At 48.9% G+C, this 21,631-nt stretch overlaps 1 protein-coding gene across 1 annotated transcript in view; it reads right to left on the reverse strand.

Moving 5' to 3' along the window:
* CARMIL3 (capping protein regulator and myosin 1 linker 3) overlaps nt 1-13,680 on the reverse strand; it is an 87,095-nt gene extending 73,415 nt beyond the window's left edge. Inside the window, exon 1 of the mRNA XM_083706503.1 lies at nt 13,551-13,680. Coding sequence (XP_083562629.1) covers nt 13,551-13,590 — 40 coding nt within the window. The 5' untranslated portion in view covers nt 13,591-13,680. The remainder of the gene's footprint in view (nt 1-13,550) is intronic.
* Nucleotides 13,681-21,631: the final 7,951 nt, after the last annotated feature.

A 21,631-nucleotide genomic window follows, 5' to 3' on the forward strand; every position in this document is an offset into this window, starting at 1 on the left:
GATTGCGTGCTTGGCATCCGTCTGTCTCCAGAGACAATGAAGTGTGCCTCCAGGGGTGAAGTCACAAACAGCCGCACTAGCAGCACGAAAGTGACCTCCCTGGCGCGCAAGCCTGGCCAGGGTGTATGGGGGTCCTGGGTGCCCAGACAACAAGACCCTCCTGCCTGTCTCACTGATGTGGTCCAAAGGAAAGCTGAGCAAGGCGTTGGGCACCAACTCAACTACAGGAGTTGCTGGACCTCACCTGGAGTACTGTGTCCAGTTCTGGGCACCACAGTTCAAGAAGGACACTGACAAACTGGAACGTGTCCAGAGGAGGGCAACCAAAATGGTCAAAGGCCTGGAAACGATGCCTTATGAGGAACGGCTAAGGGAGCTGGGCATGTTTAGCCTAGAGAATAGGAGGTTAAGGGGTGATAGGATAGCCATGTTCAAATATATAAAAGGATGTCACATAGAGGAGGGAGAAAGGTTGTTTTCTGCTGCTCCAGAGAAGCGGACACGGAGCAATGGATCCAAACTACAAGAAAGAAGATTCCACCTAAACATTAGGAAGAACTTCCTGACAGTAAGAGCTGTTTGACAGTGGAATTTGCTGCCAAGGAGTGTGGTGGAGTCTCCTTCTTTGGAGGTCTTTAAGCAGAGGCTTGACAACCATATGTCAGGAGTGCTCTGATGGTGTTTCCTGCTTGGCAGGGGGTTGGACTCGATGGCCCTTGTGGTCTCTTCCAACTCTATGATTCTAGGATTCTAAGGAGGTGAACAAGGCGCCATCCAACTGTCTCAAGGACTCCGGATTTGTGTATGGTTTACTGAAGGAGCCTCCCCACCCCATCATTCAGCCCGGACACTGAGGTCCAGCTCCGAGGGCCTTCTGGCAGTTCCCTTGCTGTAAGAAGCCAAGTTACAGGGAACCAGGCAGAGGGCCTTCTCAGTAGTGGCACCCGCCCTGTGGAACGCCCTCCCACCAGATGTCAACGAGAAAAACAACTACCAGATTTTTAGAAGACCAGATGTCTTCTAAAAATCAAAGCAGCCCTGTTTAGGGAAGCTTTTAATGTTTAATAGATTATTATATTTTGATATTCCATTGGAAGCTGCCCAGAGTGGCTGGATAAACCCAGCCAGTTAGGCAGGGTATAAATAATAATAATAATAATAATAATAATAATAATAATAATAATTACTCCTGAGACTTTTCTTCTCCCACAAGGCAGCAAAGGTCTCCCGCAGCAACTGCTGTTCAGAGGCAACTTGCTTCTGATCGCTGACGTTTTGAATCACCTGGTTTAGCTGTTAGCCAACAATTGCCCTTCTCTGCCATCAATCTCTTAAATCACCATCTACTTCCCAAACTGTGTAATGGGTATTACGGGCACCAAACACCCGTCCCCAGGGGAAGATGGCTGCTGAATCTGTGTGATTCATTGGTCTGACTCGGCCTCTTTCAATACCCCGAGCCGCTCACATTCATTCTCTCAGCCCAGCCAGAGGTGGGGGGGGGGGGGAAACCGTGCACTTTCCCCCCAGCTCCTTGGAGGCAGGGCCAAGCTCCAGAAAGTAGTACGGTGAGACTATTGCCAGGGTCTGCCACCCTAACGCTGCAACAATTTCCACTTTACACAGAGAACCAGAGTGTGGCCTGCTAGGTGCCAGCTCTCCCAAAATAGGAATTGAGGGGATGCTCATCAAATCTGCAGGTGGCACCAAACCGGGAGGGGTAGCCAACGCCACAGTAGACAGAATCAGGATTCGAGGTGGCCTTAATAGGTTGGAGAACTGGAGCCCAAACTGACAAAATGAATTTCAGTAGGGACAAATGTCAGGTTCTGCATTTAGGCAGGAAGAACCAGGCGCACAAATCTAAGATGGGGGACTGCTGGCTTGCCAGCAGTACATGTGAAAAGGATTCTAGGGGTCTTGGTGGACCACAAGCTGAACATGAGTCAACAATGTGATGCATCACCAAAATAGCTAATGCTATTCTAGGCTGCATCAGCAGAAGTATAGCGGCCGGATAAAGAGAAGTAATAGCGCCACCCAAATTCTGCCTTGCTCAAGACCACAGCTGGAATACTGTGCCCAGTGGCGTAGCGTGGGGGGTGCAGGGGGGCCGGCCACACCGGGCGCAACATCTGGGGGGGGCGCTTGCCGCCTCCGGAGTCGCCGAAGAGCCTCGGGCGCAGGCTGTAGCAGAGCCCCATGTCTCGCGGAACTGACGAGCTGTGCGCTCGTCCGGGGTGAAGGCGTCCGGCAGGCAGTGGCTCTCAGTGCTCGCCGCAGTCCCCGCGCGTCGAGGGCGCGCCAGGCAGCCCCTCCTCACAGCCCCGCAGCCGCTGCTGCAGCTGCAGGGCCATGTTGCATTTTCCTTGCCTCTCTGCCCTCCTCCTCCGGGCAAGCGGCGTCGTTTGGGCGGCAGCGCCAGCGGCAACTCGCCTCAGATCACCTGACACGGACCCGCTGCCGCCGCTGTGGATACCTTACCGTAAATAACCCCAGCCCAGGCAGCAGCAAGAAGCTGGCAGCGGCGGCAGGTTAGGGGTTAGGGGTGCAAATTACTTGCCTTGCCCCGGGTGCTGACAACCCACGCTACGCCACTGACTGTGCCCAGTTATGGGTGCCACATTTAAGATGGAATGTGTGTGCAGAAGAGGGCAGCCAAGATGATCAAGGGTCTGGAAACCAAGCCTGATGAGGAATGCTTGAAGAAGCTAGGTATCTTTAGCCTGGAAAAGAGGAGCCATCTTCAAATATCTGAACGGCTGTCATGTGGAAGGTGGGGAAAACTTGTTTTCTCCTGCTCTGGAGGGTGGGACTCGAACCCATGGCTTCAAGTTACAAGAAAAGAGATTCCAACTAAACATCGAAAAGAACTTTCCGGCAGTAAGGAGCTGGCCTCCCTCAGGAGGTGGCGAACACTCCATCCTTGGAGGTTTTTAAGCAGAGGTTGGGAGGCCATCTCTCATGAATGCTTCAGTTGAGATTCCTGCATTGCTGGGGGTTGGTCTAGATGTCCCTTGGGGTCCCTTCCAAGCCTATGGTTCCATGAGACTATGATTCTATACCCCATCAGAGGGTGCCAAGGCCCCTCCCCAAATCAGCGCGAAGGCGGGACAAATAGATCGCAACAGCAGCAACCCTAACAGTGCCCTTTTTTGGGAAGAAAGGATTGGGGTGCTGTGACCTAATTTCTCTCGTGAGCAATTATGCTCAGGGAAAAGGGGAAACGGTGTTCATTTTTAGATTTCTATGTCTTGGCTTCTTCCTGTCTGAACTGTGTATGTCTCAAGAAAAAGGGGTGGGGGAGAAAGCAACCCACCCCACTCCCCCACAAAAAAACACAGAAAAACACCCAGAGAGGCTCTTGGGCAACAAAACCTCAAGACGGGAGGAAGTTTTGCCAATGCATATCGTAAGGCTTGAAGCAACAAATGCCCCTTTGCTTCACACCGAAAGCCCTAGCAGATGCCTGCAGCCTTTTAATAAAAAATATACACACAGCAACACCAACCTGCGGCGTGTCCTTTTAGTCTTTTGGTAGGGTCACCTTTGCAATTTTGTTTTGAGCCGGATTAGGGGATTTAAATGGGCGCTTAGAGCTGGTGTGCTTTGGTTAAAAGCAGCATTAGCGCTGTGCATGTGAGATGGGGGTGGGGGGTGATTTGAGATGGATTCCTATTTGCTCTGCGCCGCACACATCTGCATTTTCCTGAACGCTCTTTAAGAGCCAGTCCCAGCAGAGAGGTCCGTGTTTTGGATTACTGATGGCATCTTTATAAATTATTCCTCCGTGCTGGCGCATCAAGGAGCAGCGTGGGCTGAGACATTTTGCAGGTCTCGGAATTTCAGATGTGAAGCTGTAAGAGCCTCGACTCTCCTGACGGTGACAGCGATCTGGTTTCAGGGGCAATCCTCTCTGCACGCCAAACCATGGTTTCACAAGCAGGAATGTGGCAGAAGCTTGCAGGCTCCCCTTTCCTCTTCCCACCTAACATGCAAATTCCCCTTCTCCCTCCCATAGTTTGCTATAACCGCAGTTTACTGTTGCATCTGCACTGAGACTAGCCGGCCCTAGATGCCTTGAGACCACGGTTGGTTCGCAAACCACAGTTTCCTGGTTCGCTTTAGGAAATCCTCGACGGGAAAGAGAATTTGGCATGTCAGAGGAGGAGTCAGGAGCACATCGAGCACAATTCAAAGTGTTGGTGCTGACCTTTAAAGCCCTAAATGGCCTCGATCCAGTATATCTGAAGGAGCGTCTCCACCACCATCGTTCTACCCTGACACTGAGGTCCAGCGCCGAGGACCTTCTGGCGGTTCCCTCACTGCAAGAAGCCAAGTTACAGGGAACCAGGTAGAGGGCCTTCTCAGTAGTGGCACCCGCCTTGTGGAACGCCCTCCCACCAGATGTCAAAGAGAACAACAACTACCAGACTTTCAGAAGACATCTGAAGGCAGCCCTGTTTAGGGAAGCTTTTAATGTTTGATGCATTACTGTATTTTAATATTTTGTTGGGAGCTGCCTAGAGTGGTTGGAGAAGCCCAGCCAAATGGACAGGGTATAAATAATAAACTTATTAGTAGTAGTAGTATTAAGCAACTGCAGCCAGCTGCCCTACTTTAGACAGCCGCTCCTCTATCTGAAAGGCTGTCCAGTACAAAAACAGTACAAAACCCTAAGAAGGGAGAGCAAAATTGCCTGTCAACAGTTAGCACTTCCACAACAAACACAGCTTCCCTCACTATGGCGTGATGTATCGTACTTCTATCTAAATTTCAGCAATTCTTTCTAAATTTGTATATGAATCAGAATATACAGACTTTATACAAATCTGACCCCTCTTTCATCCTGTTTTCGGACGGTGTGTAAGTTGCCTCTCCAGCATCAGTCCGTCACAGACACAACATCCATTTAGAGTGCTCTTGTACCACTTCGTCACAGCTTCTCTACATCCCGCAAAGACTCCTGGGGACTGTAGTTTGTGGATGGTTGCTGACCTCACAGAGCTACGATTCCCAGCAAGGTTAACAAACTACACTTCCCAGGATTCCCCAGGACTGCTATGACAGGGTTTTTGGCTCATGGTGCAGTTATGACCTAAATTACCTCTTACACCTACTGTGAGCAGGAATACTGAATCGGAAAAATAATTTGAGCCCTGGAGAAGCACAATTCCACATTTCCCCCAACCAGAATTCTAAGTGTGATCTTGAGATGGAGTAGTTAAAACTGCAGTTGCGGTATAAGGGATTGGTATTTTGACTGGAGTGTAATTGAAATTTATAAGGAATGCAGAAACAAAGAGAATAATCAAACCATCAGTTCAATCACACAGGGGGGTGCACCTAAATTGTATAATTTGGCAATGACCGGCATTACTAATTGTATTATAATTTGGCATTGTTATAATGAGGATATTATTGGATTGTTGTAATTGAAAACTAAGAAAAATTGTTATCGAAAAAGGAATGCGTCAAGAGAAGTGTTATATTAATATGTTGCAAACGGCCCTGTGATCTTTGGATGAAGGGCGGTATAAAATTTTAATTAATAATAATAATAATGGAAGAAGCACCACCTAGAACCTGGTATGAGATGGGCATATCGTTGAACTGACTGGAAGCAGCAACCAGCAACGCATTTCAACATAAACACAAGCAGACAACAGCCAGATATGATTCCAAGCACAGTCGCATTCGACTTCAAAAGAATAAACTTCTCCATAATGAGGGAGGCAATAGAAAGAAAGCTGAAAGGGAAGATAAAGCCGGTAAAATCTCTCCAAACTGCACAGAGCTTATTTAAAGCCACACGAGTAGAGGCTTAAGCTAATTTTTAAATTTTTTTTAATGCCGTCAAGTTGAAGCGGATGCCAATGTGGTTAACTAGCAGCGTCGAGGAAGCTATGAAAAGGGGAAGAAAGGCTTCTTTCAAAAAAACTGAAGGCTTGCCCAATTGCGGAGAACAGAAAAAGGAGAAGCACAAAACCTGGAGAAGCAAAAGTGACTTGGCGAGCAAGGAAGTGAAGAGGAAATCTGGGCAGCGTGTTGATAAAGGCATTAAGGCCAACCAAAACAGTACACCGTATTTTTTGCTCTATAAGACTCACTTTTTCCCTCCTAAAAAGTAAGGGGAAATGTGTGTGCGTCTTATGGAGCGAAAGCAGGCTGCGCAGCTATCCCAGAAGCCAGAACAGCAAGAGGGATTGCGGCTTTCACTGCACAGTGATCCCTCTTGCTGTTCTGGCTTCTGGGATTCAGAATATTTTTTGTCTTGTTTTCCTCCTCCAAAAACTAGGTGTGTCTTATGGTCTAGTGTGTCTTATAGAGCGAAAAATACAGTATTTAAAGCATCAGGGGCTGGGGTGGCTAGACCACTAGGCAGCAAGAGAGCGAAAGACAGGAACATGGAGGTTATAGAACATGGAGGATTAATCTGTGTCTAATTTAAGATGATGTAGGACACACACACACCCTTGTCTGAACCCACTGAAAAACCGATTTTGTGTCAGGTAAGCAGAGGTTTGGCAAAACGAACAATTGACAAATCGTTCCGTAGATATACATAGCATCCTCCCAAGAACTTGAATGCAAAACTGCTGATCCTCTAACGAAAATATGTTAACTTGATCCTAGGTCAGTCTTCGTATCAGAGGACTGGAAAGTAGCCAAACTAACACTGATTTATTTTATTTTTTTTAAAGGAGATCTAGGGAGCATCTGGGAAATTACAGACAAGTTAGCTTAATGCGGCGTTCCAGGTAAACTGGCAGAAGGCCTCAGATGATCAAGCATGAAGAAGAACAAGCCTTGCTGAAGAAAAAGCAGCATGGCTTCCGTAACAGGAAGTCCCGCCTCTCTAACATTTTTGGGTGATTTGAGGGTATCAATAAGCAGGAGGAGAGTGTTGATCGGGTAGACATTGTGCACTTGGACTTTAAAAGAGGTTTCAACAAGTTCCAAAGGTTTTTTCGTAATCTTAGGAGCAACCGAGTGAGAGGATGAGTAGGGATGGAGAATTGGTTAAAGAACAGGAAGCACAGATCTGGACCAAATTCACAGTTCTCACACTGGAGAGATGTAGGAAGTACAGTGGTGCCCCGGAAGACGAATGCCTCGCAAGACAGAAAACCCGCTAGACGAAAGGGTTTTCCATTTTGGAGGCGCTTCGCAAAACGAATTTCCCTATGGGCTTGCTTCGCAAGACGAAATGTCTTGCGAGTTCCTGCGGGTTTCCCCCCCTTTCCCCCCCCTTTTCCTAAGCCCTAAGCCGCTTATCAGCTGATCCGCTAAAAGCCGCTAAACCGCTAATAACGCTAATCCGCTGTCAATGGGCTTGCTTCACAAGACGAAAAAACCGCTATACGAAGAGCCTCACGGAACGGATTAATTTCGTCTTGCGAGGCACCACTGTAGGTGTCCTCTAAGAAACTGAAGTGGGACTTGTACTTCTGAACTTGCTCAAGTTAGGGATAAGAAGTGAGGTGACCCACGTTTGCAGGTGACATCCCCCCCCCAAAGGATGGTAAAGGTAAAGGTAAAGGACCCCTGACCATTAGGTCCAGTCGTGGCCGACTCTGGGGTTGCGGCGCTCATCTCGCTTTATTGGCTGAGGGAGCCGGCATACAGATTCCGGGTCATGTGGCCAGCATGACTAAGCCGCTTCTGGCAAACCAGAGCAGTGCATGGAAACGCCGTTTACCTTCCCGCCAGAGCGGTACCGTATTTTTCGCTCTATAAGACGCACCAGATCACAAGACGCACCTAGTTTTGGCAGGAGGAAAACAAGAAAAAAAATATTCTGAATCTCAAAAGCCAGAACAGCAAGAGGGATCGCTGTGCAGTGAAAGCAGTGATCCCTCTTGCTGTCTGGCTTCTGGGTTAGCTGCGCAGCCTGCATTCGCTCCATAAGACGCACACAAATTTCCCCTTACTTTTTAGGAGGGAAAAAGTGAGTCTTATAGAGCAAAAAATATGGTATTTATCTACTTGCACTTTGACGTGCATTCAAACTGCTAGGTGGGCAGGAGCAGGGACCGAGCAATGGGAGCTCACCCCGTCACAGGGATTCGGACCGCCGACCTTCTGATCGGCAAGTCCTAGGCTCTGTGGTTTAACCCACAGCGCCACCCACATCCCTAAAAGGATGGTAAGATGCTCCAAAAGGATTTTTCCAAACCGGGGGAATGGGGGTTAAAATGGGAAAGGAAATACAATGTAAATTTAAAGCGATGTAACCCCCCCCCCCACTCAAATATGCACTGACAGGGGCCTGGGGTGGTGGTAACTACCCAAGAAAGGGAACTCAGAATCACGGTGGATATCTGAAGAAAAATGCCAACCCAGAGAGGGGCAACTCTGAAAAAGATGGACTTCACACAGGGAATCATTAGGGAAAGGGCCAGAAACAAAACTTCCAGTCTTTTCAGAGCTGCTGTACACCAGGTTGGCATTCTGTTTAGGTTGGGCCAGAGCCGGTCCTGTCATTAGGCAGAGGAGGCATGTGGGGTGGTTGAGGAACCCCCTCGGCCTCAGTCGTCATGGCTGATGGGACAACAGAAGGGGACCTGGCTCTGAGAGGTATGCGTTGGAAGGATAAGCACCCGCCAACTATCACACAATGGTCTGAGGGCCTCAGCGCTTCAGCGACTTGTTTCATGTAGGCATCAAACTTGTTTGGATTCCTCTATGGCGCCTGGCACCTTTGCCAACAAAGGTCTGGATAGTTAAAGCTCTGGTTTTCCCAGTAGTGATGTATGGAAGTGAAAGCTGGACCATAAAAAAGGCTGATCGCCGAAGAATTGATGCTTTTGAATTCTGGTGCTGGAGGAGACTCTTGAGAGTCCGATGGACTGCAAGAAGATCAAACCTCTCCATTCTGAAGGAAATCAGCCCTGAGTGCTCACTGGAAGGACAGATCCTGAAGCTGAGGCTCCAAGACTTTGGCCACCTCATGAGAAGAGAAGAAGACTCCTGGGAAAAGACCCTGATGTTGGGAAAGATGGAGGGCCCAAGGAGAAGGGGACGACGGAGGGTGAGATGGTTGGACAGTGTTCTCAAAGCTCCTAGCATGAGTTTGACCAACTGCAGGAGGCAGTGGAAGACAGGAGTGCCTGGCATGCTCTGGTCCATGGGGTCACGAAGCGTTGGAGACGACTAAACAACTAAACAACAACAACATGGCGCCTGGAGGGCTGATGTTCAATTTAAGATCCATGTCTGGATGGTTGCTGTGTCCGCAGGGCGATTTAAGAAAATAAGGATGTCCTGCTAGATGAGGCCTATGGCCACCCCCCGACCCAGTACCCTGTTCTCACGGCAGCCAGCTAGAAGCCTGTGGGGAACCTGCAATCAGGATTTGAACACAAGATCCTTCTCCTCTCCTGTGGCATTCTGGCATTCAGAAGCATTCCTGCCTCTAATATTTTACTGCTGTAGTTAGTAATTTATTTGCATATTATTATGATTGCGTTCCCTTTCCCTTTTCTTTTTTAATTCACCTCGTTTCTTCGCTTTCTCTGTCCCTTGTTAAATGTATAAACGATAAATTAATAGTGAATTTATTTTAAAGGAATGATGGGGAGGGCTACCTTTCTGGTGTAGGTCCGATTCGGGAATATCGTAAGTTACCTTAAATAACATTTTGGCTGCTATGTGCCTCACAGCTCTGGGATGATGGGAGTTGTGGTCAAACATGCTTGGGGGGGGGCAAAGCCTCCCCACCAATGAGCCATGGCTTCATGAAGCATCTTTTGGGTGTCATCTAACCTACTGGGTCCCCGGATGTTGTTAGACTACAACTCCCATCATCCATGACCATTGCCTAAGCTGGCTGTGGATGATGGGCTTTGTAGTCCAACAGTGTTTTTGGACCCAAGGTTGAAGAACAGTGGTGTAGACCTACTCAGCTAGGTGGACCAATGGCACCTTCCTGTGTGTTGGGGGGGGGGAATAGCACAGTGGCACCCCCGCTCTGCCGAGTGAAGTGATACCAGTGGCGTAGTGTGGGTTGTCAGCACCCGGGGCAAGGCAAGTAATTTGCGCCCCCTAACCCAGGGCAAGGCAAGTAATTTGCGCCCCTAACCCCTAACCTGCCGCTGCCACCAGCTTCTTCTTGCTGCTGCCTGGGCTGGGGTATTTACGGCTGCGGCAGTGGGTCCGTGTCAGGTGATCTGAGGCGGGTTGCCGCTGCTGCTGCCGCCCAAACGACGCCGCTTGCCCGGAGGAGGAGGGCAGAGAGGCGAGGAAAATACAACATGGGCCAGCAGCTGCAGCAGCAGCGGCGGTGGCAAGGCTGTGAGGAGGGGCTGTCTGGCGCGCCCTCCGCGGCCCTGACGCGCGGGGACCGCTGAGAGCCGCTGCCTGCCGGACGACTTCAGCCCGGACGCGCGCACAGCTCGTCGGTTCCGCGAGACATGGGGCTCTGCTACAGCCTGCGCCCGAGGCTCTTCGGCAACTCCGGAGGCGGCGAGCGCACCCCCCCCCCCGATGTTGCGCCCGGTGCGGCCGGCCCCCCCTGCACCCCCACGCTACGCCACTGAGTGATACAGTCCACTCTGCCACCGCCTTGAGTTCCACCCGCTCATTTTGTGGGGAGTTGAAAGCAGCCATTTAGATACAGTAGTCATGTGTGCCCGCCGCTTTAAATACGAGAGTCTCCATTCATTTTATTTACTATCTGGCAGGCTGCGTGTGTGTGTGTGTGTGTGTGTGTGAAAGTGTGTGCGAGAGAGACAGAAATCCCAGGAAGAAGTGTGACATCGCCTTTGCACCTTCCAACCGTGTCATGCCCTACAGCATCCCTGCCTGGTTTTTATGAATGCAGGAAGCAAAAGCAGCAACACAGTGTTTATTTAACACCTGCTGCCGGGCTCTGTGAAGTGACTGCGAGGGGGAGAAGGCCTCTGAGCATGTGCAGAGAGCACCTTCCGCCTCGCCACGTGGCCAAGATGGGAAACCGGGTTTCTGAAGTCGTAAGCGTAAGCCCTGGAAGCTCTCCTCCTGGAGCGAAGATGTGTTTTTTCGGTGTTGTCGTGAGGCAAAGCGGTTGCACTGTGTGTGTGTGTGTGTGTGTGTGTGTTAAGATGCCGAAGGCGCTCGCAGCTTCTCCTGCTATCATCTAGAACATTCACAGGCATCACATAAACACACAGACCCAGGTTTTTTCACTCTCTCTTTTTCGCAACTGAAATTGGCCAGAGAAAGCATTGTAAAAAATAAAAAATAAAGGATAAGCTTCCTTCCATTTTCCTTTTGCACACTCGGGAAACAGATGGGATTGGGGGCAAACTGAGGCCCATTGATTTCAATGGGTCTCCTCTGAGTAATGGGAACCCGCCCTTAAAAAGACAGGTTGGCAAATGGAAACAGAGATCGGGAAGGAGGGAACCGACCCCTCTGAGTAAACTGTGGGTCGCTTGGGCGAGGCCAGATTATGTGGATATATGGGTCACGGGGTGGGTGTTTGGAATGGCATTTGTGGGAATCAGATCTATTTGGGGAGGGGCCCATTTCAGGACCCTCCAAAGGTTCAGATGCCAGGTAATGATGGGGGGGGCAGAAAGACCTCTCTCTCCCCCCTCCCCACCTGACACCCTGGAAAAGAGCTTTCAAGCAGATTCCATAATCCTGGGCTGGAAGGGGGGGGCAAGCAGGCGGAGTGCTAGCAGCCAGCTTCTCCTATGACCCCACCACCCACAGGCTCAGCAGGTAGGCAGATAAACAGATCAAAGTAGTAGATAGGCAGATGAGAAATTCACTTGAACTTTGGGTGTGTCAGTGGTTTTCAGTTTCAAGTGGCAGGGGGGCAGAATTGTGCGCATGATTTTGCCTGCTTCTCTCTGCCTCCTGGGGAGATCCTTGGTGTGTGGGTGTGTGCGCACGCATGCACACAAAAGGGATATTGCAAAACACACACACACACACACCCCATCCCAGTTGTGTCTCACACCTTCTCTTCCCCCCTGTTCCCAGATATCCAAGCAGGGAAATGCCAGGAGTGACAACAGCAGGAAGTGTGTGTGTGTGTGTGTGTGTGTGTGTGTGTGTGTGTGTGTAGAGAGAGAGAGGCACACCAGAGCCTATACAACCTCAAGAGACAACCCATTAACCCACAGGCAGCCTTCAGCAATAAATCCACTATTATAGCAAGCAGAAGGTGTGAGCGGATACAGAGAAAACAGCTCCCTTTCCCAGCGCGGAAACCCAGGAGTCCTGGATCAGGGCCACCCCTTACCTCCCCCCCCCCACTCTACTCTACCCGTGGAAAGAACCCAGGAGTTCTGGCCCTCCCTCCGCCCCCCCCCCTGCCCAGGGGAGACCCAGTTATCTCCTGAAGAGCCATTAAGTGATACAGCCTGCAAGATTGAATGTTACGTGTGTGAGAGAGAGAGAGATGGGAAGGGGTTTAAGTACCAGGGAAGGGGGTGGGCAGGGGAAAATCCAGGCCCCTGAACAGGGAATTGTGCGGGGGGGGGGGGTTTTGCAGAGAAATGAATTGCAATGGCCATAAAAGCAATTGCAATGGGGGGGGGGGCATTCCCCTTGGATGAGAGCTTGCAGGAGATGGGAGGGGGAAAGGTTTGGGGTGGAGGGAGGCGATTTTTCAAGGGGGGGGGGAGGAGAGAAGTGGGGTGATGAGGGGCAGGCAGGATTCACAAGGACTTTTGGATTATCCCTGGAGCTGGAATGGCAAGAAGGTGATAGGTAGGTTGGGAAGACGGTGGGATTTATTGGGGGGGGGGGGTTGAGAGAAGCAGAGAGACAGCTTGGAGGTTGAGCTGGGGGGGTGAGTATATCTGTGGGGGGAGCCCGCATCACAGTGGTCACATCCTAGGAACTGGGTTGGGAGGCGACTGAAGGGGGTCTCTAGGTGTAGAAAGGGAGGGGAGACCTTTTCCTTGCACTGAGGGAGGGGGGGATCTTGACCTGGGTGGGGCAGCGGCTAGGAGCCTTGGAGTGTCGTTATTGGGGGGGGAGGAGAGAGAGAATGGAGCAGTGCCCCTCCATCCATGGGGGGCAGGAATAATAATAATAAGAGGAGCCAGCATAGTTCCCTGTGATGGGGTTGGGTACCATGGGGGGGGGCGTTTCTGGGGCAGCAACCATTTGCTCGCCCTTAGAATTAGGGGGGGTGCTTTGGGAAGAGCCAATTCACCTGTTGGAGAGGGGGGGGGGAATGAGAGGGACGCAGGTAAAGGGGGGTAAATTTCCAAACCCGGAGGGGGGGAGAGATTTCCCCGGGGAGGGTGGGAACTGGAGAGGGTGGCCCTAAATTTTTATGGGGCGCTAGAATTGGGGGGGGAGGCAACGTGCGGGAGGGGGGCCCACAGGTGTTTTTAATGGGGGGATGGATTTAACCCTTTAGACCATTTCTCCCCGGGGTATTTGGGGGGGTGTTGCTGGAGGGATGGAGAGAGGAGGGGGGGGTCGCCAAGGATTGTGCCCTGGGGGCTGCGTGGATGAGGATGGATGGGGAGAGGGGAAGCCCTGCGGGGGGGATCTCTCCACTCCATCCCACCCCCCACCCCCCAAAAAAGGTAGGTCCCTACCTTGCAGCTCCCGGGCGACCTCCCCTCCGGCCTGGGCCATCACGGCTGCGGCAGAAGCCGGCACATGCCCGGCTAGGGCGGCGGTGGCAGCGAGCGCGTCTGCGCAGCCTCCCCGATCTCCCTCTCCCTCCGCCCCCCTTTCCTTCTCTCTCCCTCGGGGGACCAGCTGGGCGGGCTGGAGGCAGACTCCCTCCCGCCCCGCCCTGCTCCTCGGACGCCTGGGTCCCTCCTACCCCCCAAAGCACCTGGCCAAGCGGATTCTTCCCACCCCACTCGGAGCGAGAAGCGGGGTTTCTCCTGAGCAGGTAGCTGGGGGGGGGGGGAATTCCGTAGTTGAGGAGGGACCCCCAAAGGCTTTCTAGTCTGACCCCCGCAACACCACCTTCTTATTTTCGTTTCTACGGGGATATACGCTCGGTATTTATCACTCCTGTTATACAAAAATCTCCAAATGGGAAGCGAACTCCAATGTCTAAAACTCCTGGTAGAGGACCAGGATCTAGAGATCACGCTAAGGGTGGCCAAATTCTGTGCGACTGCCATAAAACTTAGGGAACAAGCTGTACTACCAAAATGATAATTTTAGGTTATATTTTAGTGATCAAGATTTAATAATATTTTTTTAAACTGCTGCTATATCTGAATTGTCTCTGTTGTACCCAATTGCAATTCAATGTATTCCTGCTGTGTTTTAGGATTTCCCTGATATTGTAAGTGAGCCGGAACTGGTCTGTGACCGTAATAATAAAATTCTATTCTATTCACCTTATTTTTAAATATGCATCATGTATATGTGTTTAGGTTGGGAACAGCCATGAGATCTATGTGTGGAGGGCAGTATAGAAATTTTAGAAACAAACAAGCAAACAAACAAACAAACAAACAAACAAACCAAGAATGGTTTCGCTGTGATTCCTGCAGTGCAGGGGGTTGAACTAGATCAGTGTTTCCCAACCTTGGGCCTCCAGCTGTTTTCGGACTACAATTCCCATCACCCCTGACCATTGGTCTTGCTAGCTAAGGTTGATGGAAACAGTTGGGAAACACTGGACCAGATGACCCTCAGTCCCTTCTGACACTATAATTCTGTGAAACCTCGATAAGATAGGTGAATGTCTACACCTGTATGTGTTGAGCTGGTGCATCGGAACGTCAGGAGCTGCCATAGACCAGCTCAGCTAGCTCTAAAGGTCCACTAATGACAACACCTTGGAGGTCCCAGGTCTCTAGGTGGTTAGATTGGTCTCAACTAGGGCCAGGGCCTTTTCAGTACTGGCCCCGACTTGGTGGAATGCTCTGTCACAAGCGACCAGGGCCCTGCAGGACTTGACATTTTTCCGCAGGGCCTGCAAGACAGAGCTGTTCCGCCTGGCCTTTGTTTTGGACTCAGTCTGCCCCTATGTCTTCCCTTCCCTTATGGTCTTGATCTAGCGGCTACTTTTAAAATGAGGCTGCATTTTAAATTGCATTTCAACCTGTATTTTAAATTGGTTCCCCCACCCATTATGTTTTTACTGTGATTTTATTTGGTGTTAGCCACCCTGAGCCCAGCTCTGGCCGGGGAGGGCGGGGTATAAATAAAAATTTTAATTATTATTTATTATATTGTCTACACTGATTGGCAGCAGCTGTCCAAGATTTCAGGATTTTTCAGCAGGAAGTTACAGGACAGGCAGCGATCAGAGTGACCACCTCCCAAACTGTTGCAGGTGCAAACAGTAATAAAAGGATTGTGTGTAACCACCCTGAGTGCGACTCATCACCAATGCAGAGTTTAAAAGAAGGGTGGTTGGGAGGGCCTTCATTCTGCCTAATGGTGAGGTGGTTGTGTGGTGTAGTGGTTAGAGCATTGGGCTAGGACCTGGGAAACAGGCTTCAAACCTGCACTCAGGGATTCAAATCCCCACTCAGCCAGGAAGCTCACTGGGTGAAATTTGGCCCAGTCACCGTCTCTTAGCCTGAGCTACCTCACAGGGTTGTTGTGAGGATAAGACAGGAAGAAGGGGAACTATGTAGGATTCCTTGAGCAAACTGGAGGAAAGGGGGGATATATATACATGTAATAAATTAAAAATGTTGGGGCCAGTTCACAGCCCTCCACTTCCTCAGCCAGGCAGAACCACTGAAAATCTCTCACTCAGGAACTCACACCCTGGGTGTTAAAAACGCACGCGGGTCTGTCCGATCAATGTATTTCCTTTTTTAAAAATCAGAGGTGATGCAATAGCCATCTTCAAATATCTAAAAGGCCGCCATCTGGAAGATGGAGAAAGCTTGTTTTCTGCGGCTCCGGAGGGCAGGATCTGAACTGAATATTTCGACTAGACATTAGGAAGAGCTTTTCTGAATGGTTCAGTAGTGGAATGGATTCCCTTGGAAGGTGGGAATCTCTCCTTCATTTCTGGGTTGTTGTTTTTTATAAAACAGATATAGGATAGGGACACGGGTGGCGCTGTGGGTTAAACCACAGAGCCTAGGGCTTGCCGATCAGAAGGTCGGCGGATCGAATCCCCGCGACGGGGTGAGCTCCCGTTGCTCGGTCCCTGCTCCTGCCAACCTAGCAGTTCGAAAGCACGCCGAAGTGCAAGTAGATGAATAGGTACCGCTCCGGCGGGAAGGTAAACGGCATTTCTGTGCGCTGCTCTGGTTCGCCAGAAGCAGCTTAGTCATGCTGGCCACACGACCCGGAAGCTGTACGCCGGCTCCCTCGGCCAGTAAAGTGAGATGAGTGCCGCAACCCCAGAGTCAGCCACAACTGGACCTAATGGTCAGGGGTCCCTTTACCTGTCAGGGATTCTTTAGCTGTGATTCCTGCACTGCAAGGGGGTTAGACTAGATGACTCTGGAGGTCCCTTCCAATTCTACGATAAATATCCATGAAGCATATTCATGGAGCGCTCACAAAGGGTAGGGTTCCTCTATGTACAGACACACTTTCACTGAGCTGACAACATCCCATCACAATTGCGCAGACACTTTCGAGACGGGCTTCCCATCCTCGACTAATCTGTGCCTGGGATGGGGGAACCAGAGGCCCTTCAGAGATCATCAGGCCTATGACTCTCAAGTAATGCCACACATTTCTCTATTCTCTACACCAGGCATAGGCAAACTCGGCCCTCCAGGTGTTTTTTGGGACTACAATTCCCATCATCCTTGACCACTGGTCCTGTTAGCTAGGGATGATGGGAGTTGTAGTCCCAAAACATCGGGGGGGGGGTTGCCTATGCCTGCTCTACACGCCATACCCTCCTGCTGCTTCTATTTGTTGTTGTTGTTGAGTCGTTTAGTCGTGTCCGACTCTTCGTGACCCCCTGGACCAGAGCACGCCAGGCACTTCTGTCTTCCACTGTTTTCCGCAGTTTGGTCAAACTCATGCTGGTAGCTTCGAGAACACTGTCCAACCATCTTGTCCTCTGTCGTCCCCTTCTCCTTGGGCCCTCCATCTTTCCCAACATCAGGGTCTTTTCCAGGGAGTCTTCTCTTCTCATGAGGTGGCCAAAGTATTGGAGCCTCAGCTTCAGGATCTGTCCTTCCAGTGAGCACTCAGGGCTGATTTCCTTAAGAATGGAGAGGTCTGATCTTCTGGCAGTCCATCGGACTCTCAAGAGTCTCCTCCAGGACCCGAATTCAAAAGCATCCATTCTTGGGTGACTAGCCTTCTTTATGGTCCAGCTCTCACTTCCATACATCACTACTGGGAAAACCAGAGCTTTAACTATACGGACCTTTGTTGGCAAGGTGATGTCTCTACTTTTTCTATGTTAACATTACAAACAGAAGTGAACTTGTTCAAAGGTTAATTTGCTGGTGTGATCACCTAGTGTTTTCTGTTACAAAGGAGGAAAGTCAGCCTCAGGTGTGGGGAGCACATCTGCAAGAGAGACCCCCAAAAAAGGTACACAGAAAGGTCCGGTCTGGATGCTTAAGAACAGCTGCCCTACATTTAAGATGCAGAGAGAGAGAGAGATGGTGTGTCCAGATGACCCCTAGTGGATGTTTCTTTTAAAACCCTGCTCTTGCAACGAATGGGAAGTATTTATTGCATATCTATCAAAGCGTTGTATACAAGTTGATACATCAGCAGGATTCTAAAAAACATTAGCAATAGTCTAATGAAAGATAGAGGTAGATTCAAATAGATGGAGAATCCAATTTGGACATGCATGAACTACCGTATTTTTCGCTCTATAAGACGCACCTAGTTTTTGGAGGAGGAAAACAAGAAAAAAAATATTCTGAATCTCAGAAGCCAGAACAGCAAGAGGGATCGCTGCGCAGTGAAAGCAGCAATCCCTCTTGCTGTTCTGGCTTCTGGGATAGCTGTGCAGCCTGCATTCGCTCCATAAGATGCACACACATTTCCCCTTACTTTTTAGGAGGGGAAAAGTGAGTCTTATAGAACAAAAAATATGGTAATAATGAAATAACGGAACCATGGAGAGGGGAGAGGGAAGTCAGGGGATTTGAGAAATCCCGCATTTGGATATTATATTAGTTATATAAATAGCATGAAAAGTGTTACAGTTGTTTTCTATTTTAAAATTTTCTTTTCAATGTTTATTTTTATATGATGTTTGTTTTAATTAAAACTAATACAAATATCTTTTTTAAAAAATAAATAAATAAATAAAATCCTGCTCTTGTTTGAGGATTTGCTAAAAAGTACTCTAAATTACCCTCTGCCATCCTGGTGCCTTGCAGATGTTTTGCACGGCAACCAAGGGGAGTTGCAACCCAGAAGCAGGTGTGCTGGCTGCGGGGTGATGGGAATTGTAGTCCGAAACAGACTAAAAAAAAGTGTTCTAAATGCGTTAAGGGCAGAGGACCGACGAGACTTTCCCAAGGTTATGTCTTTATTGCCATTTGGAGGGGCAACTTCTGCACTGTAGTGCAGCAAAAGCAGGACAATTAAAAAAAAAAAGCCATAATATTTGCGGCATGAAAAGGATTTCAGCAGGAAATTATGGGGCATGCACGAATTGGAAACAAAGCAGTACGTCTGCCCTAAAACGTTTGCAAGCACAAAAAGTATTGGAAGTAGGATTAGGTGAAAACACCTGTATAACCATCAGGAAGACAAATCGCCATGAATGAGTGGTGAAAAGGATTTCTGGAGTTCTCTTGGATGAGGCCAGTGGCCCTTTTATTTTTATTTTTTTTATTGAATTTTACAAGAAAAGGAAAAGGAAAAGAGAAACAAAGAACAATACATAATACTGTAAACACGTTTATATACATGTTTTCCAAAATGCAAACTAAAAAAAAACACAAAAGGGGGGGGGGAAATACCTTGCATAACCAATAACATTACCAAATTCATGCTTCAAACATCACAATATATAAATCCTAGTTAAAATATTATAAAAGACTTCCACTGCATTTGCCGCACGTCTCTTAGTTATCTTGCTTGCTTTTACATCTGTTCTTCCATCATTTCCCTTCCTTAGGTTCTTTCATAATCCGTCAAATCTTTATGTTCTCTATACTCTTCACAAGGTTAGTCTAAGCACAACCAAACTTTTGTATTTGAGCCCTGCTTGTATAAATATTCATTTAAGCATTCCCTTTGTTTCTGTATGCCAGTGGCCCTTTTAGTCCAGAATTCTGCTCCCAAATTGGTCACCCTGGGGCCTCTAAGAAATTCCTGAGCACAAAAGCCCTCTTTTCCCCCCTGTGGTTTCCGACAATCAGTCCCAACACGAAGCTGGCTTCTGGAAGATTCAGGGCAGAGGATAGAAAGTCACTTGCACAAAGTGCATAGTTAAAAACTGTGGAACTCACTGCCACTTGAAGCACAGCTGTCAACCGTCCCTTATTTGGCGGGAAAGTCCCTTATCCCAGCGCCTTGTCCCGCTGCTGTCCCTTATTGATGATGTCCCTTAAATTTCCCGGGTTTCAAAGGAAGCAGCTCCTCTCTCTCCCTCCCTCCCTGCCGGCCAGGGAGGAGGGAGGCTCCAACTGTGTTGCTTGGCTGCGTTGCTCACCCAATAAGGAGTCTAAGAACGACTGGGGGGTGGAGCTTGCATGCCTTGTGCCAATCAAATCGGCCACGTTGCCTGGGGACTCGCCTTTGCTCAGCACTTCCCAGCGGAGAGGTGACGGTGGTTTTCCTTGCTGCACTGTGGGAACCACCGCTTGAGGCTTCGTTTGGCTGCTGGCTGGGCTTTCTGCCTTTGGCTCGGAGGGGCTCAGAAGTTGAACATACCTGTGTCCAAAAAATCCCTTATTTTGGCTGCTGATCCCTTATTTTCGAGGCTGCCAGTCCCTTATTTTCAAATCTGTAAGTTGACAGCTATGAGCCTCCATCACCAGGAACAATACACCTTTGAATGGCAGTGGCCTCACAGACAAGAAATAATAATAATAATAATAATAATAATAATAATAATAATAATTTGGACCCCGCCCATTTGGCTGGGTTTCCCCAGCCACTCTGGGTGGCTTCCATCAAAGACTAAAAATACATTAAAATGTCACACATTAAAAACTTCCCTGAACAGGGCTGCCTTCAGATGTCTTCTAAATGTCAGGTAGTTGTTTATCTCTTTGACATCTGATGGGAGGGCATTCCACAGGGCGGGTGCCACTACCGAGAAGGCCCTCTGCCTGGTTCCCTGTAGCTTTGCTTCTCGCAGTGAGGGAACCGCCAGAAGGCCCTCGGAGCTGGACCTCAGTTTCTGGGCTGAACATTGGGGGTGGCTCCTTCAGGTATACTGGGCCAAAGCCGTTTAGGGCTTTAAAGGACAACACCAACACTTTGAATTGTGCCCAGAAACGTAGGCCTATGGCAACTAGGGCAATTATTAAAAGAAAAATGCTTTGAAAATCCAGGGGGAAAAAACTTATTTTTATTTGGGAGATGTCCCCCCCCCCAAAAAAAAGCTGAAGAATTTTGTCCAGATTTTTACTTTTGGAAATGTGGCAATATGTGGCTTTTCAATAAGCATCTCAGGTTGGTGGGATTAGATGGACCTTTGGTTTTGGGTTCTTCCCCCATTTTTATGTAAGAAAGAGTAAGAATTAGGCACAGGACTGCTCAGATAGCACCTGACACGCCTGTTTTTCTCAGTGTGCCAATAATGGAGTTTTTCCACTAGACGAGAAGAACCATAGCAGCAACTCATTCAGAGATGCACAAGGCAGCTTCCCCCTAAGAGGAAAGAAAAATTGTGTTTTATCTCACATCTCAGCATCAAGACCCTCAAATAAGTATCTACTTAGAACTGCTTTTAATTATGATTACTTAACTGCTTAGGTGCCTTATTCACACTTTTTAAACTGCTCACTTTAGAACCAGATTTTTAGATTGCTGACACTCGGTGTTTCACAGCTGGTTTTGCACAGCACAATTATTTATTTAGTTGGGGGGCCAAATAAATGAGATGGTTTTGTATGTTTCGTGGTATTTTATGCATTGCGCCTTGCCGTTATTTTCATTGATTATAGTTTAGCGATTCTATATTGTAAATGATAAGTGTAAACTGTTTAATTATTACTTGCTGATATTTAATTTTACTGTTTACTATTATTTTCTAATGGGTTATCAAACATTGCTTTATTTGCTGTAAGTTGTTTATTTTAAAGCTGTTATTGTTGTTGAGTCGTTTAGTCGTGTCCGACTCTTCGTGACCCCCTGGACCAGAGCACGACAGGCACTCCTGTCTTCCACTGCCTCCCACAGTTTGGTCAAACTCATGTTGGTAGCTTCAAGAACACTGTCCAACCATCTCGTCCTCTGTCGCCCCCTTCTCCTTGTGCCCTCCATCTTTCCCAGAATCAGGGTCTCTTCCAGGGAGTCTTCTCTTCTCATGAGTTGGCCAAAGTCTTGGAGCCTCAGCTTCAGGATCTGTCCTTCCAGTGAGCACTCAGGGCTGATTTCCTTCAGAATGGATACGTTTGATCTTCTTGCAGTCCACGAGACTCTCAAGAGTCTCCTCCAGCACCATAATTCAAAAGCATCAATTCTTCGGCAATCAGCCTTCTTTATGGTCCAGCTCTCACTTCCATACATCACTACTGGGAAAAACATGGCTTTAACTATACGGACCTTTGTTGGCAAGGTGATGTCTCTGCTTTTT

The sequence above is a fragment of the Podarcis gaigeae genome (assembly GCF_964106915.1).
Source record: "Podarcis gaigeae genome assembly, chromosome: 13".
Classification (NCBI taxonomy): Eukaryota; Metazoa; Chordata; class Lepidosauria; order Squamata; family Lacertidae; genus Podarcis; species Podarcis gaigeae.